The following is a 19,213-nucleotide window of genomic DNA, read 5'->3' on the forward strand; positions in this document are numbered from 1 at the left end:
AAAATGGTGTTAGGGCATTAACTTTATCCATGCCAATCTTTATGAAGAACTGCCTCACGGACCATGGCCTAGGATCATGGAGAACCATTGCCAGCCAGAATAACCTGCACCCAACTGAAGGCAGTGTGGTATGAGCAACAAGCTTAAAACCTGGAAAAAGTAATGATAGGCTTACTAGCACATACAAAGCAGTGCAGAATATTGCAGATTCAAAGGAGAAGGCATACAGATGACAAAGAGCCGCTAGCGGTGTGGGCGGAGAACACTTGCAATGAAATGTTGACGGGTTTCTACTCAGCAAGTGGGAGGGAGAGCTACAAGTGCAGCTTGTCACGCAAGGCTGAGGGAAGCCGCACCTGCCAAAATCCCCTTTTACTCAACCACAGCAGAAGCTCACGCCATCCTCCTTGGTCTGTGGTCACCCTAAGCATCATCAAAACAATAGTATGTCTGTGCCAACAATTTCTTTTCATATTGTGTGACTGTTGCAAGGCTGATAAGCAGCAACTTAAGAACAACTTGGTACACAGGGATGAAGGTTCACAGGCTTTTATTTGAATTGTATATAATTGGTCCACGGGACTCATGTCCAAAGCATGGACCTGGTTTTGACCGTGTCCCAAACTCTTATACGACTCTTGGCCCTTTGTCTGAAAATCTAGACTTCCCATTTGTTGAAAATTTGACATCATAAATGGGGCTAATTCCTAATAGGATATAGATAAGATACCATTTACATAAAAGATAGAAAATAGGTGGGCAATAAGTGGGCAAAACCATTGATTGGCTCTGATTTACATACAGGTGGGGTTTCACCTTAAAACTTAGCCAAAATTACACAATTTCCAAAAGTTTTCAAAAACCAGTAGGGGTTGCTATAATATCATTTTATCCAGTACTGACCCAGTGCTGACCCTTATACATATCCATCAATCCAATTAGGGACTTCCTTGACAGGTCTCCGCACCATCCTCATTAAGAGATGACACAATGTATTGTGACTAGTATCGTTATATTTTCTCTGCATGCCTTTCTCCTATGCTAATGTCAACATAGAAACACCTGTGAAGCCTTCTGTTAAGGCTTTTGTCTGTTCTTAAGACTTTTCTAAAATCAAGCAAACCTTTGGTTCCATAAGAACTACTTTTCCATAAGAACTACTTTTATGCCTAATATGCTCCCATATATGAATTACAACTAGGGTAAAGACTATTTTGCCTAGCTTTTGCATATATATATATAGGCAAAAAAAAAAAAGCCTGCCTGGGACTGAACTTTGAGGAGTTTTGCAGCCTCAACTGGCCCCCCTTTTGGCAACTGGCAACCAACCTTTATATTTTGCAGCCATGGAGCACCTCCCCACCTAAAGAAGAAAAAAATTATTCCTTATGGGGATTTGAACTCCCAACCTCTGGCTCCACAAACTAGCAGTTTAGCAATTGAGCCATAGGAGCTCCTAAACTCAAAGTGTTTGGAACTAATACTTGAGATACTGATGGCCACCAGCTGGGTTCAAGACCAATGGAGAGGGTGCTGGGCTGTGGAGCACAAGGTCAGAGGTTTGAATCCTGCCTTAGCCAGCAGTGCAAAAAGCACTTTTGACTACAGGAATTCCTATAGGCCAATGCTGGCTGTGGAGCATGGGGTTGGAGGTTCGAATCCTCTGCTAGCCAGCAGGGCAAAAAAAAAAAAGGGGTGGAGTTGGAGATTTGAATCCTGCCCTAGCCAGCAGCGCAAAAAAAAGGGTGGAGCTAGTGGGGAGAAAAAAGGTGCTGGAATGCCATTCCGGTGCGTTCTATTACAAAAAAAGCCTTGTCCTTAGCAAGACGTGTACTTCTGCCAAGATGAAGCCTATCTCTTCGTTGCACTATCCTTTCTAAATTCCAAAGTGTATAACACAGCCTTTGAGGCCCCAAAGTCCCAGCTTCTGTAAAACTTCTGTGAAACTAACAAACAGCTTCCAAAATGATTATTTCAAGCAGCTTTTCTGTGAGACTAACAATTTGCTTTTAGATAAAAACAGCTTTTACTATTCTGTGTGCCTTTCATGCTTTAGCAGTGTGGCTTTTAAGCTTTTGCCCCAATGGCACATTACCCTGGTTATTCTGTCACCTTCCATCATAACCAGACCACTCATATCTCTGTTAGCATGCAAGGGCATGTTAATGGTATCTCTCCCCCCCCCCCCCCGACGATTCTTTGAGTCAGCATTTTTAAAAACTGAAATGCATGCACGCGAGGACCAGTTGCATGGGCTTCAATGTGTGTGTTTTGCTAACAAAGCAAAATAGCATAGGGTAGTTCTGAATTTTTTTTGAAACACCACATACTATTCAGAAAAAAAAAATTCTGAAACCAAATGTCAATGAGTCTACGACATGGACATTTTTGTCCATGAGTCACCCACCAAGCAGAACGTTCTGTCACCAAATAAAGGAAGTTGGTGGTTTTCTTAACCATGTGATTTGCAAAAGGAAACGTTTGTGGTTTCACTGCTTCATCAAGAAGAACTTACTCTTGTTACTAGTCTTGCTTGTGTTACTCACTTGGCCCTCTTTTCCGAACTGGTAATTCCAGTTCCAGTACAGGGTTCCGTTTGCTTTGGGTAAAAGAACACCGGTGACTTGTGGTGTCTTTGAGGTATTTATTCTAACAACAAGTAAACAAGCAGAGGATTGTGGGAGCCAATCCATGCCTCTAAGCTGACAAGATGGCCACTCATCTTACATTGGTCGCCAGAGTGAGTAACTGGACCCAAAGGACACTTCAGCTCTCTCTGGCTCTCAGTGGAAACCGCAAAATGGGCTCCTAACCCAAGTTGCTTTTTTTCTGCCTCTTCCTCTCTGTTCAAACTGCAAAACTGCCTCTTTGGTACACATACATTTGCAGTACCCAGGTCCCAGACCTTGCATTTAAATACAGAGTGGTCTATTTGGAAACACACACACACTCTCTCGCTCTCCCATTAAACATTCTAGCATGTCATCAGGCTAGATCACCTTTGGACCAGCTACAGCAAAATCTGTGTGACGTGTTCTACTTACTATACCTGCAAATGAGTATTCTGCTATATCTCATTAAAACCCAATAGAATACAGTACCATTCTTTTGGTCAGCCATCTTTTATGAACAGTTCTCTAGCGTTTCCTTTTAACCCTTTTAGTTGGCTCTTGGTTTCTTACTCTTTGTGTCACTCCCTCCCCCTCTTGGATTCTGCCAATCTGAAGTCTTCCTCTTGACTTGGACAGTTTCTTGACCCTCCAACTTGACTGGTCATCTCTAGTAGCCCTATCCGCTCCTGTCTCCGGTCGGTCCTGGCACCATGATGTCATGCTACAATTGATATTATACTATAATTGATGGCCATGGAATGTATGACATTCTTTCCAAAAGGTCAAGGAAGTGTAGCATGCATTTCTGAATCCTTACGCTTTGTTTGAAGCTGAAAACTATCATATTAACTTCAACCATGTCGGAATCTCACCTGTCTTCAACCATGTTCTTTGGTTCACTCCACTAGTGTTCCTAGAGTTGGTGGGCAAAGCAGTAAGTTTTGCAGGGCACTTCCACATCTTGCCCTCTGACGGCAAGGGGGAAGGGCAGCTTACAAGGCATGGTGAGGCTCCCTGCAAAACTCACCACTTTGCTCCCCTCTAGGAACACCACTGGTACACTCTCTCTCTCTCTCTCTCTCTCTCTCTCTCTCTCTCTCTCTCCATTTATCTAACATCTCTTAAAACTTAAAATTATTCATGACAAACAGGGTTCCTTACACCCATGACAATTGAAACAAAGTTGTTTTTCAAATTAAAGTTGGAGGCGTACTTCACTCTTCCTGCCTGCCTCCCCTGCATGGTCGACTTTTATTAGCATGAAAAAAAAGAAATTGCCTACCTTTGAAGGAACCTATCCCATAGGCTTCTGCATGAGTTATTCTGGTGTACAGAAGGAGGAGTCCAGATAAACATTCTCACTGAGAAACCTGAATGGGGGTGTTATTGAATGGGGAGAGGTAACAGTTGTGTACCTGCCATAGGCTGACCTGGGGCAAATTCTGGTTTGCCAGAAGCACAGTTTATAGCACCGGGGAACCTCACAGAGGTTTCCCTGGCATGGGAGGAGGTTGCTTGAGGCTCCGTGAGCCTCTAGTAAGTAGGGGGGTGGATTTCTGCCAGAGGGGGCGGTGACAGCCTGTGGGGGGTGCCATGGTAGAGCTTTGCCCCAGGTGCGGGGCTGCGGAGGTCCGCGGCTGAGGGGTAGCACTCCAGGGCTTCTCTTACAGCAGAAATGGTGACGTCATCAGCAAGAGAACTCAGGTGCTGCCTCTGAAGCTTTTTCAAAAGCTCCAAGTGAAACATCAGGGTCAGGAGGAGACAAATTAGGAAATTTGCCTAGGGGTATAAGTTAATGATTAGATCAGCATTTTTCAGATTGTTCCGCAAGACCCCTTTGGGGGCTCCACCAACATTCTGCCAAAAATCACCACCCATTCCCTGGTGGTCTTCCCGTGCTTCTCTTGCCCACCAATGAGAAGGCCGAGTGTGCAGCTCATCACACCTTCTCAGCAACTGTAGCAACTGGTGTGTGAGTCAGAGCCTTGTGAGTGCTCCATCTTCCTTTCCTCTCACCATGCATACAGGTAGGATGAGCATGAGCAATGATGTGCACTGTGTGTGTCTCTGCATCCTCCTCCTCCTCTCCTCTCAGTGGCAAAGCAAAGAGTTGCCTACCCATCTCTGGGTGGGGGGGGGGGAGGAGGAAAGAGATTCCATGCAGGCAGGTAGGCAGTCCTCAGAATGCACACACTGCACCAGGGGTCTCCAAATATTTTGGCCAGAGGGCCGCATGAAATATCTGGCGCAGTGCTGAGGGCCGGAAAAAATTTAAATATAAAATTTAAATAAATAAATTAGAGATGGAACTTAGATGAATGAGTGAGCGGGCTCATTCACTCGGACTCTCTGGCCCTCAGAACACCCTCCAGACGCAATCAGAGCACAGCTCTGGTCATGTTCAGTCGAGTGGGCCAGAGGCTTTCAGGGGACAAGAGGCTGGCCGTGGGCCGAATAGAGGCTCGCTGCGGGTCGCATCTGGCCCCTGGGCCGGGGTTTGGAGACCCCTGCACTACACAGCTGACTCCTGGGAAGGCCAGAGAAAGCCCAGCCAGCGGGAGTGTTTGCCTCAGGGAAAGGGTTGCTTGTATGTGGAAAATGCATTGTTGTTTTCCTCAGTGCTTTCTCAGCCATCAGTAACCCCAGCGTAGCTCTCAAAACAACCAAATACAAGCCTGAAAAATATCTGTCATAGTTGGCACAATTAAGCAATACTATTATTACTCAATAATATGTACTATACAGGGTAGAGCTGCAAAGGTTTGCATACAACTATTTATTTATATTTATCAGAGGTATTATTTAATTCCATTTTTTCAAAATTTGTGCATTTGTTTTAACTTATCGCAACCCACGACTAGAATTTGAGATGATATGAGCTGATTCTTTTCATGTGCTCTATTTCAAAGTCAATATAAGTAGCAGGGGAATAAAACACTCTAATGAAGACATTTAACGTTGATTGGGGGGAGGTATCGTCTTAATGCAGTGGTTCCCAAATGTTTTCACTGGCAGTTCCCTTGACCAACTGGGCCATTGGCCACAGCTCCCCATTAGGGCTACAGTCCTATATAGAGCAGTGGTTTTTTTTTTGCAAGGATTCAGCAGCTCCCCTGGTTGGTTGCCACCACTCCCCAGGGAGCCACAGCTCACAGTTTGGGAATCACCATCTTAATGGGGTATGGCTGTGAGGGGCTGTCATGACAAGCTCCTGCACCTTTCCATTAACACTATACCACTGATCATGAGAGGCAGCCCCCTCTGATGGAAGGTCATTCATTTGCAGCAAGAGTGATGGATTGTTCTAGGCGCACCCCATGCAGAGATAACTGCCAAAAAAGGAGGGCAGCACCAATTCCAGGCCACAGACATTGAGATGATCCTCAGTACTTTATTTGCCTCCCAGTACCCCTAATGCATTTTGAGTGGAGCATTCTCTTCATCAGAGGCTCCTGAATGAGGCATCTCTTCAGTTTTGGGGAGAGTGTTCACTGAATTGGTCCAATGCAAATGCTGATGACTGAGGTAGCTTGCGTGACAATGAGCATCCCTGTCCAGGACTACAGGTCATGCATTGCAACAGCTGGATTGGGGCACAGGCTTCTCAAGAAGCTGAGTAATGAAGCTACACCTTCGAGGTGGTCGAGAATTCTCCATCCATATTGTTGCCTATGCGTTCTTCTCACAAATCCAGCGAGTTGGCACAGAACAAGGCACCGTCCCTGTGGTTGATAGTCCAACCACAGCACAGTCATTATCTCTGTTTGTGATACTAAATCTGTGAAGGGAAGAGCAGTAAAGATTAGTTCCTTTGATAAGAGATCTGACCAGTGGCATACCTAGGGGACAAGGGGGCAAATACCCTGGGTGCCACACCTGCGGGAGTGCCGCTGCCAGCCTTACCCTCCCACCACTCATTTTTAATCTTTTTTTTTAAAGAGAAAGAAGCTGGCAGCTCCACCAGCTTCTTTCCCTTTTAAAAAAATCAAAATAAAACAAAAAACCTCCTGAAGAAGGAGGGGGTGGTTCAGAATTGAGCCAAGAGTGGCTGTGAGTTGCAGCTACTCTGGGTGCGATTCCACGTCACTCTGGGCTTCCCCCTCCTTCATCTCCTCCTTTATAGGAGGAGAGGAAAGATGGGACCCAGAATGGCATCGTGCCAGGAGTGAAAGTCACTCCTGGTGCAATTCCGTGCCACTTCTTTCCTCTACTCCTATATAAGGAGAGGAAAGGGGGTGGCCCAGAGTGGTGCGGAATTGCACCGGGAGTCGCTTCAACTCCCTGCGCTGTTCTGAAAGTGATTGTGGTGACAGGATGACAGCCCCCCCCCCAATTTAATAACCACGCAGGCAGTGGCTTGTTGCTTCACTGCCTGTAAGGATATAATAAAATGATAAAATATGCTAGCACAAATAGGTGTGATCTTTCTTTCCTTTCAGGTCCTGTTCCATGCCCCTGGAGGCCATTTGATGGGCCCTCTACTTGATAGTACTTGATGAACCCTGCCTTGCCAGTCCTCATCAGGCAGGCTGCAAAAGACCCTACTCTTCCTGATCATGTGAGGCATCACTATGCTTCAAGGTACACCATATAACAGCCATGTAAGGTGGGTCACTGTGGCTAAGAGATAGTGGCTTCCTCCCACCAGCACATCATAAATGATCAGAATGAAAATAAGACATACATGTTCTGGTCAAGATCTGTGTTGTCGATCCATTTCCACATTCCACTGGTCTTGGTCAAGCCAACGAAATAGTCTGCATTTTCAGTTCTAGTCTTCAGGAACGTCTAGATAGAATATGAAATACAGCGAAGCTCAAGCACTCTGCTTGGGAAATGCAGAGCGAAAGTGAGAGATTCCTCTTCCAAGCAACTCTGGAAAACCAAACAGGGAAGGTGAGGGCCCCTTGGGTAAGCCTCTTTTCTCTGTACCTGCTTCCTGGACACATGTCTTGCCCACCACAAAATGTTATGCTAACGTCACTTGGTTAGTCTTTCTCCACTGCAAATTCTGTTGAAAATCCACCAACATTTCTCAGAATACTTTAATATTTGCTGAATGTGTTCCCCAACTACTGGATATCTATGCTTGAAGTTTGGGGATATTTTCTTTCTGTATTGGATCTTTGACCGTTGATCTGCAAAGGTAATCTGAATGTGATTGAATCTGATTGTTGACTTGAAATAGGATAACAATCTGATGGAATTCAATGGTTGGCAGGCTATGAGTTTTTGTATCTGAAGCCTGCTCAAAGTAGAAGAAGAAAAAAATCCTGGGGGGACGGGGGACGATGAACAGACAGACAACCGGGATTGGCTAGGGAAAGGGTACTCTCTCAACTGCCAGCACCCAAGGTGCCCTTTTTCTGTTTCATCTCCCCCCATAGGATGGTAAGCAAAGAACAGTGGGATCTCAGTTGTTGCCCATTTTGCCCTCCAGCCTCCATCATAGAAGGCTTCTCAGGGGCTCCTGTGCCTTTAAATGAAAACACTTCCTCTCTGCAGTTCAGCTGGCTTCATTGCTTCTGTAGAGTCTAGCTGTGAGATTAGTGAGCACTTGTCCATTGAATGGCCCCTGTATGACTTGGTCCATGACACTTTCTCTTCCCAAATAGGGGTGTGTGCAAATGACTTGGCCTCTGTATGACTTGGTCCATGGCACTTTCTCTTCCCAAATAGGGGTGTGTGCAAATAGGGTGTGTGAGTGAGAAATCTTATTTACTGATTTCCTCTTTGTTTCTTTTCCTTTAAATAGTGAAATAGCATGATTTGTAGCAAAGGTTAAAAAAAGAAAAGAAAGAAAACAATGCAATGCCTGATTGAAAATTTTCCCCTGTGGGAACAGAAACTGACATGAGGCAGTTCACAGAGAGTCTTTTCATGGGGCAACTACATAACTAATCCTTCAGCTCAATTGAAGATCAATGAAAGCAATAAAACAGGTCAAACCTGCAAGTTACAAGTTTTTTTTTTAAAGTTTCCAGGGGCCTTTGCTGAATGGGACTTACTTGTGAGTAGACATCATAAAATGCTCTTGGTCAGAGGGAAGAGCAGTGCTAGATAATACTGTAGCCCCCCACCATGGTTCTCAAACTGTGGGTCTGTGGCCCACCAATGGGTCATGAGCCAATTTTTGGTGGCTTGTGAAACAGACAGGGCACATCTGTTATGGCTAAGTCCATCAAGGGTTAAACAATTGCCTCCTTGGCGAGAGCACTGCAGCCCAAGCACTCTTAAAGCCACAGAGGCTTGAGTGGCTGGAAAAGTGAAACTTTTTTCAGGCGGGTCCCAATGCTAAAAAGTTTGAGAACCACTGCAAGTAGCATATTAAGAGCTGCATATTAAGAGCTGCAATTTAATTGCAGAAAAAGCATTACCTCAGCTGCTAAAGTGCTCTAGTGTGGAAGCACATAAGGGACATATTAAAATGACATGAATGGAGGCAACCAGAAGTGTTGCAGACATGCACGGAAAAGTCTGGGATTTTATTTAAAAATCTAGGAGAGTCATTGGGCTGTCTGATTAGACAAAACAGCAGGACAGGTGAAACAATGATATGTGTTGTGGCTCTCCTGGTGGAGTACCTACTCTGATGGAGGACTAATGCTTTTGGAGCCTTCCAGTCAGGGCTGGAGGCCATCCATGAGGCCAACCGATCACCTCAGGCAGCAGATGGGAGGTGGGGAGTGCACCCAGTTCTGTTGGTCTACTTGCCTCCACTGGTGCTGTTCCTCCTCCCGCTCCTTGGAGTGGAAAAGGAAGAGGGGGACAAAGAGGAAGAGAAAATGTGGAGAGGAAGAGAGTGCTGAGCAAGCCTATGGCAAGCAGGTGGCGCAGAGGTTGACACATGATCAGGTAAGGGGAGCAGCTTTTGGCATTGCTGCCTCAGGTGTTGGGAGGTCTTTGGCCAGCCCTGTTTCCAGTTGAGCAAAAGAATGGCTAAGGGCAACAGAGGGGTAAAAGCTTATGAAAAGATGAACAGAGTGGAGCAAGTGTGGCTAAGGAGAACTTTTTTGTTCTCCCTTTTTTGGTAACACTTGAATTAGGCATGTGTTAGGCAACACTTGAATTCAGTCAAGGCAGCTAGTTGTTCAAGGAACATAACTTCTTCATGCATTTTATTAACTTCTAGGATTCACTATCACATGATAACAGCAATGGTTTCTAGTTTAAACAGCTCAACAAGAAGATTAGACTTTGTTCACCAAGGATCTCTCTCTCCATGGTTATTTGCCATGAGAGCTAAATGAAACCTCCATGTCCAGGTGCAGCATATCATTAAATACTGGATGCTGGAAGCAAACAACAGAGTAGGACTGTTGCATTCATGCCCTGCTTATGGACCTCCCAGAAGCATTCAGGCAGACCATTGCAGGAAACCAAATGCAGGACTTGATGGCCCTTGATCTGATCTGGGAGAGCTGTTCTTATGTTGCAGCTCTCCTGCTGTCTTCATGTCTACCTCACCTGTGCACTGCTCTAGTAAAAGCACGTCGGTACCAGACTCCAGGTTATTTTTTCACAGAATACTTTGCTTTTGAAACAAACAGCTCTTCTCACCAGTTCCTCATTGCTGTTGACAATGGCAAGATCAGCGTTTGATTGAGTACAGTCGTTCCGGCTGTTATGCCATGATTTTTCCTGGGCAGAAAAGAAATAGCATTTGCCCTCAAAATGTGCCCATGCAATTGGGCAGCCTGTAAAAGACAGGAGGAAAATGAGACAGTTGCTTTTAGTATGCAGGAAGGGACAGAATCCCCCAGCCCTCAGTGCTGTTTTTACTACTGACCAACCTTTTGCTCCTTCCTTGGGGGCTTCTTGCAAAGGAGAAGTATAAAAGATCTGTGAAGCTAAAAACAGGAAACTAGTTAGAAGAAACATCTCAAACAGTAAATGGGCAATACGGGGCTTGGCAAACCTCAGCATTTTTTAAAGACACCACCTCTCTCATTTCTTGCTATAGATGCAAGACAGGTATTTTCCAGGAATCATTGAAAGGTTTGCTACTGAAAGTACACCCAAAGGAGAACTGTGACCAACCCTGACTCCTCAATGAGTGTATAGCCCTGTTCTCCAAACAAATGTGTGTTGAATGAACACGTGGGAGAAAAGTGAGATTATCATGGCCAGCCTCACCCTGACTAAGGCAGACATCAGGGGTTTGCACCTTTGGGCAGTTGCTGATGACCCATGGGCCATCTCAGGGTTTGCTGCTGACCCTGAGTTGTCTTACACGGTGGTGGTGTGATCTCAGCAAGAAGAGCAGTTTCAGTCCCTGGCATGACAAGGTACAGTTGGGAAAACAGGCTTTTCAGAAACCCTGCAGACTATACGGAACAAGAGAGGATCAGTGGTCTAACTCTGTTTCAGGTAGCTTCCTATGAGTTCTTCTAGCAGCTGTGCATGGTGGTGAGTTAGCTCCTCCCATACTTCTGCAGTCTTACTACATCCTCCAGTAAGGGTGTCAGATCCCTCTTCATACCATGTCAGTGTGGTGGTAGCCCTCCTACAAAATGCCGCATGAGACACCAGTTGGCAATTTCCTGCCCTGTGTCTGCTTTTGAACTTTGACTTGATGCTCTTGAAAATGCCAGATTTCGGGGAAACAGGATATTGCAGGCATAGTTTTGTTGAGCAATTTGGACCAAAGTTATGCAACAGCCATGAGCTTGTCAGATAATAATTTCTTGTTTCTCTCCCACTAGCCATTAGCTATGATTGTAGTTCTCCAAAAAGCGTTTTTTCTCTTTGAGGAAAAAGGAAGTGGCTTTCTGCAGAAATGGTCTTCTAAGTTCCAGGGGAGAAGATCAGACACCATCTATTCACTGAAGCCTGTCTTGATTTCTTAACACAATCTGATATCCAAAATCAGATGATTCCCCCCCCCCCCCCCCCAAAAAAGAAAAGTTGATGGTAGCTGGCATGAGTGATTGCCACTCATGGCTTGTACAATCATCCCATTTTTGCCACTCATCAAACAGGATTTGCAGGTTTCTCTATTATTTAACCAGTGTCACAAAGACACATGGGGCTGGTGTTGCCCTATACAATCTGTCCATAATGTAGATTAGAATCCCAGTTTTATCTGTAAGCATCCACTGGATGAATCCGAAAGTTCAGACAGCAGCTCTTGCTCTCCAAGATACGGTACCTGTGAGGCAAACAGCAGCTTTTCAGGATGGAATTTTCATCAGGAAAATGGATGAGAAAGGTGAAGATCCCCCAGCACCACAGTCCTGATAGGATTTGTCCCTCCCTTGCTTATTAAACTTCTAAAAATTAACAGGAGATCAAATAATAGAGCTCCTGATGTCACATCTAGTTGCCCTCTCAGTCGACAAACAGATGCATTTGGGAGCCAGAAATTAGCCACAGAAAAGTTTAAGTGTGGCACCTAATTAAATTGAATTAATCCTAGTTAAATCTAGGTTTTAAGAGAGAATCAGGATTATCTCTGAGCTGGCATTTTTTAGTCTTTCTAAATTTCCCAATCCTGTTGTTTATGATCCTTTAACAGGAGATGTCATGAACTACATACAAAACCTTCTGCATGAACACTTAATGAATTCACGTAACCTAGTCTGGGGATGGAGGGAATTCAAGTGCATGAAGGGTGCCGTTGAATGCAGGATCTGTTTCCTGAATGCAGGATCTGCTTCCAACTTCTTGATTCTGGGTCACGCTAAAACTGTACCACCTGTTTTGCTGACTTTGATTTGTAAGAACTTTAAAGTGTAAACTCTTCTTGCTCTTTGCTCTTAATATCTGCTGGATTGAAGAATCATCAATTTATTTTCTTTTATAAACCCAAATAAAGATTTGCAACAATTAAAAACAAAACACTTTTTGCAAGCTGAATGCAGCTCAACATGTTGCAGGAGGAACTGCCATGAGGGAAATGCAGAAAATGGATGCTCAACAAGAGATGTGCTACATGGAAGGCAATATTATGAAATTATGCTTTGCTGAAGTCACTGGAAAGATTGTACAGTATTGAAAAAGAATCAGCTTCAGAGTGATACTTACCATATTGAAGAAACAGTGTAGTTCCTATCAGTTTAAAACTCAAGATGGCCAGAAGTGGGATCACAAGGCTCCAATTCATTTTACTGGATAGTGATAAAAGTGTTAGATTAACATCCCTTTGCTTGCAGGCTGAAAGCTTTAAAAATATTTCCAAGCACTGGTTGGATCTGAATTCTAAATATATGTACTAAAGGGCACAATCCTAACCTCTTATGTCAGTGCTTTCCAGCACTGACTTGAGGGCAATGCAGTTCTGAGGTAAGGGAACAAACATTCCCTTACTTTGAAGAGGCCTCCATGAGTGACACCCAACTGCAGGATGCAGCACACATCCCATTGGCACTGCTATGCCAGTTCTGGAAAACACTGACATAAGGGGTTAGGATTGCACCCCTACTTTATGAGATATCATAAAGCTGGATAAGATCGGCTCCATAGTGTACTACTTACTTTATGAGATATCATAAAGTAAGTAGTACACTATGGAGCCAATCTTATCCAACTTCCCACCGCCAATGCAGCCACAATGCAACCTTGACATAAGGGAACAAACATTCCCTTACCTTGAGGAGGCCTCTGTGATTGCCTCTCTGCCACCGGATGTAGCACATGCCCTGTTGGCATGGTGGCATCAGCACTGGAGAGTTGAATAGTTTTGGGTATGTGGTTTTTATTACTGTCTCTTTTGTCCTAGTGTTCATCCACTTCCCCCAGACAGTCCCTTTAGTTTCCTTGTTCTTGGGATGTGTCAGTGAGCTGCCTTTGCTTCAGCTCACCGCACCCCCACCCCCACCCTGAGCACATATGCTGAATACTTCCCATTTAAACAACTCTTGGTGTTCCATTCCAGCCCCTGATATCCTGGTGTTTAGGATAACTGATAAGCTAGAGTTGGAACAACCCACAGTTCCCCAAGTTTGTTCATAATGCAGAACTGATTTGTTCTAAAGTGGAAGCAAACACATGCACTCTTTTCCATTCATGGGTCTCCAGGGCACATTCATGTGGTGCTGAACTATGGTTTTCTGTTGCACCTGAATGGTGTCATTGTGAGTCTTCTGAGTGTCTGGACATCTGTCATTTTTATCAGCAATTTCTTATAATTCATATTGCACTTTTCCCAAATACTCAACGCACAAACTCTCCCAGCAGTTCAGTTCTTACAACACTCTAAAAACTGGACAATATTAACACCACCAAACTACAAATGTAAAGCAAAAGCGGCGAGACAGTAGCTCAGCTAGGACCATCCACAACTCAGCCAAGAACTGAAACATGGAATTTCAAAATATTGAACCACCTCCTAAATACACCAGAGTTTGGATGTTTCCTCCCAAAACAACATATCACGAAGACATTTTATGCGATAAATTCAATGGGCACCTGACTCCCATTTGACTGGGAAAAGGAACGGTAACACCCTTATTTCTTTCTAGGAGTTGGGCTATAAACCAGGATTGTTCAGGAAAAATGGTCTGGCTGATTCTTGATTCTTTTACAGCAGCAGTCCATCAGCAGGTGAATCTTTTCACACCACAGAGATAAGAATCCTCAGTTATCTGAGGTTCAAATTGCTTTTAAAGATGGACAAAGAACAGGGACAACTGTACTACAAAGTCATAATTAGATTTTTCCCTTCCTGTTTTGGCTCCCACTGCTGTATCATTGTCCACTGGTCATTAAACACTGCAGTGCAATCACTTGGCACATGAAATGGAGAGTGAAGCAAGGTGTGAGCAGCCAGAATCAGTTCATGGCTGCCAGTTCTCTACAAAAAGAGTGGGTGGATAACTCAGAATGCAATTCTATGCTCACTTGTAGGGGAGTAAGTCCCACTGAGCCCACTGGGACTTTTTTTTCTGAGTAGAAATATACAGTATGGGTTTGTGCTGTTAAAATAATAGATGCCTATTGGGAGGTAGGAACCTCCCCAATGATCCTTTTCTCCCTAATAGTGTTTTACCTATTGGGGCTCCATGACTGAATATAACCCTGCTGGGACAAAAAGGGTGAAACAGTTTGGGGGAGTAAAGCCCAAGTGGGGTAAGCATTTTGTGTTTCCCTCCCCCAAAGATGCATTTTAAATCTCTTCCCCCCTCCCCCCCCCACACATTTATAGGAAATTGGCAGGACCCAGCTTAGATCCTGTCTCCACGCTGTCTAGCTGCACTTTTATTTGCTTTATTGTATTTACTAAATTTATATCTGGTTCTTCAAAAGTACAATCAAGGCAGCTCTAAGGAGGGCAATTTCATACATGTCCAGCCTGACCCTGTAGGAGTCCAGTGGAACTTATTTCAAGGATTGCAGTATTAGACTGCAAACCTGGATGTGAATGAGTGGTAATATGTGACCACATTCTGTAGAAGAGCAAAAGCAAGAGAAACTTACCTGAGTGAAAATGGGTAAGGTTTGTGGATTTGTGTTCCTCTCCTGGAGATTGTTCCTAGAGCTTTGGCTGTGCCTAAAGGGGTTAGTTACCTGGTTTCCCTCTTTTTGGCTGTCACCGAAGTCTTGTTTTCCCTTTTACTTCGTTCACTTGAAAAGACAATGTTTAACTGACAGCTTCTTCCTCTGTCTCTGAGTGACTTCGTGGAATGATTACACAATCTGTCTTTAGAATCTGTATTCCAGCCTTCCTCTGTTATACAAATGAATGTCTCTGTTCTACGCAAAACACAAGCCCAAGATACCACAGGTAGATTACCCCTTATCCAGTTTGCGTCACCAGGGTTTGTGTCACCCCGTGCAAGAGCTCATGGCTTCACTCCCATAATGAACTTCCTCTCATACCAGACCATACAGAATAAATTACAATATCATACACACAGCTTCAATGCAGTGGCATCACTAGGGTTGGGGATGAAAACAAACTATTTATTTGTTTTAATATATAATGGTACATGTCACCCAATAAATTAGTAACCGACAAAAAATCAGTGGCCAGTCTGACTCAATAAGAGTCAGTGGCATAGCTAAGGAGGTGCAGGGGTAGTAGTTGCACCTGGTATCAAGCTTTAGGGGGCAACAAACTGAGCTTGACACTAGTGACCAAAATTTGAACATCTTGGTATGTGTAAGAACATAAGAACAGCCCCACTGGATCAGGCCATAGGCCCATCTAGTCCAGCTTCTTGTATCTCACAGTGGCCCACCAAATGCCCCAGAGAGCACACCAGATAACAAGAGACCTCATCTTGGTGCCCTCCCTTGCATCTGGCATTCTGACATAACCCATTTCTAAAATCAGGAGGTTGCACATACACATCATGGCTTGTACCCCGTAATGGATTTTTCCTCCAGAAACTTGTCCAATCCCCTTTTAAAAGCGTCCAGGCTAGACGCCATCACCACATCCTGTATATTTAGCAGGGGGAGAATAACCTTCCCTCTTCACCCCAGCACAGTGTCTCGAACCAATCAGGGGCACACTTTTCATTTAGTTAATTAAATTTTTGTCTTGGGGGGGGGACTACAAATGACCCCAAATAGCAGATAGATGCCTTAGCTATGCCACTGGCTGGGGGGCAGGTGGCAGAGCAAGTGGGTAGCTAGGTTTCCCCCTCAATTTTCACTTTTTAAAAAGCCCAGGCATGACGTCATTTCTGGTTGTGACATCACTTCTAGGGCATCATTTTGAGTTTGGCACTGGGCTACACGATCATTAGCTATGCCACTGATAAGAGTTCTAGTACTTGCTCCGAAACATGGAAATGAGAGCTGACTCACACACTTTTGGTTTCCTACTGTGTCATAAGAACACTCTCCTCTCAAAACAATCAGTCTCATTTGTCAGGTTTTGAGTTAAGAAAATTCACCTTTTGTTACAGAAGGCAGTTGTGTTTCTTTTTCTGGTTAGTTGGTCATAAAGCTTGATAGAAAACAATTAATTCAACATGGTTTGTTTCATTACATTTTGCATTAAATTACCTTTTCAATGATATCTAATAGGATGATATTATTTTTAAATACAAATTTTCGAAAAGGTTTCCAAAATTTTGGCCACTAGTGGTGTCACCCTCCCCCCTGCACCTAGTGCAGTTTATACCCCCGCATCCCTTAGTGATGCCCCTGTCCAGATTATTCCAAAATCTAGACATTTTTGCCCACAACTTGTTTTCTCTAGTGTGAACACTAGAAAGATGTTCCCATGTTCAGTGCAGGTACACACTATAAATTCTGTTCTCTGCTTTGTGGTATGTATCTGTACAGATAATGTTGAAAAATGTCGTAGAGGCCAGCAGACACCTGTATGGGCTACAGTGAAAAGAGCAAGAGGAAGCATTTCTCATTATATTTATGCAATTATTCCCGAAATCCAGACAAATCCAAAATCCAGACACCTCCCCATCCCAAGTAGTCTGGATAAGGGCTACTCAACCTGTATAATGCTGTTTGCTTATGTTTTATAACATTTCTGATGAACGTCTGAAAAGAAAGAGAAATTTTCCCATTTTGGGGATGCTGACGATCACGTTTAGCTAAGTCACGGCATTCACCAGTGTATCTCTGTTTGGATATTTACACAATGGCCAAGCTTCGACAATCCAACAAACTACTATTGAATCAAGAATGTGAACTAGGAAAAACTAGACTGATCACTTTGTATGTCAACCATTCTCCAAAGAGCCTGAGAACCTGTCTGTATTCTACTGTGTTAAATAATTACCTGTCCGTCTTGAACCTCCCATTTCTGGGCAAGGTGGTCAAGTGGGTGGTGGGTTCTCAGCCCCAGAGGGTCCTGGATGGAACAGATTATCTGGACCCTCTTTCCATCAAGCTTCAGAATGGGATTCAGGACAGAGGCAACCTTGGTTGTCTTGGTGGATAACTAACACTGGGGACTAGTCAGGGGAGTGCATCTCTGCGGGTCTTGCTGGACCTCTCAGTGGCTTTCAACACTGATGATCACTGTGGCCTTCTGGGCTTAATTGGCTAAGTTGGAGGTTGAGGGCATCTTTTTATGATAGTTTTACTCCTTCTTGGTCTATAGGTGGAGGACAAAGACTCTCACCTTTGGGGTGTGGGATGCCACAGGGTTCAATTTTGTTCCTCATGCTTTTTAATATCTACATGAAATCACTGGGAGACCTGGGAATCTGAAGTAGGGTGCCATCAGTATTCTGATGACCAGATATTGATCCACCAGATATTGGGGTGGCTATTGAGGTCCTGGATCACTGCCTGGATGAGGGTGAACAAACTGAGATTAAAACCGAAGAAGACTGAAGTTCTCCTGGTTCTGACTCCACAATGTGGGCACTAAATGATCTTCTGAAACCTTCTGAAAGATCGAGGCTGCAGCTTGGGGTTTCTCCTGGATTCACTGCTGCTCTTGGATGTCTAAGTGTCAGCTGTGGCCAAGGGGTCCTACTTACAGCTGCTGCACCTACTGTATCAATTGTATCTGCATCAATCAGACCTGGCCATGGTGGTCTATACCATGGTTACACTGAGGGTAGGCTACTGTAATGAGCTCTATGTGGGCTGCCATTGAAGACAGTTCAGAACTTGCAGCTAGTGCAGAATGTAGTGGCTCATGTCGTTGCTGGAAGTTGGTGAAATGTGACTGTGTTGGACCACTGCTTCAGCAGCTGCATTGGTTTCTGGTTTGTTTCTGGCCCTAATTCAAGGTACTTGTTTTGACCCTTGTTTTAAAGGGTTAGGGTCCTTTTATGGCTTTGGACCAGTGTATTTGAAAGACTGCCTTTTCCATATAATTTGGCCCGTTCTCTCTGGTCATCAGAGAGTGGCCTTTTGGATATGCCACCTCTGGCAGAGGTTAGGGGGGTGGCAGCTAGAAATAGGGCCTTCTCAGTAGTGGCACCTGTCCTATGGAATTCCCTCCCCTTTGATTTAAGAAGCATGACACCATGGCCTAAAGATGTCAGCAAGGTGTTGTTAGTGTCCATATTTGCTGACTTTTACTATTTATTGATTTATTCATTGTTGCAGCACTTGATTGCTCTGTGTGTGTGTGTGTGTGTGTGTGTGTGTATTTATATTATATGTGTTATTGTATGTCACTTTGGGTGCTCTTTCAGGAGAAAAGTGGGATACAAAACAAATATATAAATAAACAAACAAATAGTTCATATGGAGGTTGCCCCTCCTCATTTAATCCTCACAAGACTGTGGTATCTTTCAGGACAGGCTGAGTGACAATGGCAAAAAGCAAGGTCAGAAGAGAAAGAAACGAAGAAATGTCACATGCTAGGGAAGCAAAATGTGAAGCAAATGAGGGTCCAATCCTAAAGGCCTTTAGTGCTGGTGCTGGGTTCATAAACGTGCTGTAAAGCATGTTTACAGCATCCTCAGAGGAAGGAGTGCTGGCACCAGACCAGCGCCAGTTGGTGCTGGGCCCAGCACTGGAAGGATGCCATCCAGAAGAAGGTAAGAGCTTTGGGTGGTAGTATGGGCTTTTGGGTAGAGGGGAGATGTTCTTGGGTGGGGGAAAGGCAGGGGAGGAATAAGCCCGGGAGTGGGGTGGGACCAACGGAGCCCTGCTCCCCCAGATCCTATCTTTCAGCCTGACACGGAGGTTCTCTTGTCTACGGTGGCAAAATAGCTGGGGC

At 44.4% G+C, this 19,213-nt stretch overlaps 1 protein-coding gene across 4 annotated transcripts; it reads right to left on the reverse strand.

The window, feature by feature from the left end:
• Nucleotides 1-5,408: 5,408 nt before the first annotated feature.
• On the reverse strand, nucleotides 5,409-15,303 carry LOC136641019 (C-type lectin domain family 5 member A-like). 4 transcript variants are annotated; one of them, XM_066616585.1, is made up of 6 exons: nucleotides 15,120-15,303; nucleotides 12,639-12,721; nucleotides 10,406-10,462; nucleotides 10,173-10,309; nucleotides 7,297-7,400; nucleotides 5,409-6,390 (listed from the first exon to the last, which is right to left on the reverse strand). In XM_066616585.1, exons 2-6 carry the CDS (start codon nucleotides 12,715-12,717, stop codon nucleotides 6,282-6,284), a joined length of 486 nt encoding a protein of 161 aa, XP_066472682.1. In that variant the 5' UTR covers nucleotides 12,718-12,721; nucleotides 15,120-15,303; the 3' UTR covers nucleotides 5,409-6,281. The 4 variants fall into 4 exon arrangements, with proteins under 4 accessions (XP_066472682.1, XP_066472681.1, XP_066472680.1 ...); XM_066616584.1 differs by having other exon boundaries at nucleotides 15,030-15,303; XM_066616583.1 differs by lacking the exons at nucleotides 12,639-12,721; nucleotides 15,120-15,303 and adding an exon at nucleotides 10,780-11,454.
• Nucleotides 15,304-19,213: the final 3,910 nt, after the last annotated feature.

Source organism: Tiliqua scincoides, chromosome 2, assembly GCF_035046505.1.
Source record: "Tiliqua scincoides isolate rTilSci1 chromosome 2, rTilSci1.hap2, whole genome shotgun sequence".
Taxonomy (NCBI): Eukaryota; Metazoa; Chordata; class Lepidosauria; order Squamata; family Scincidae; genus Tiliqua; species Tiliqua scincoides.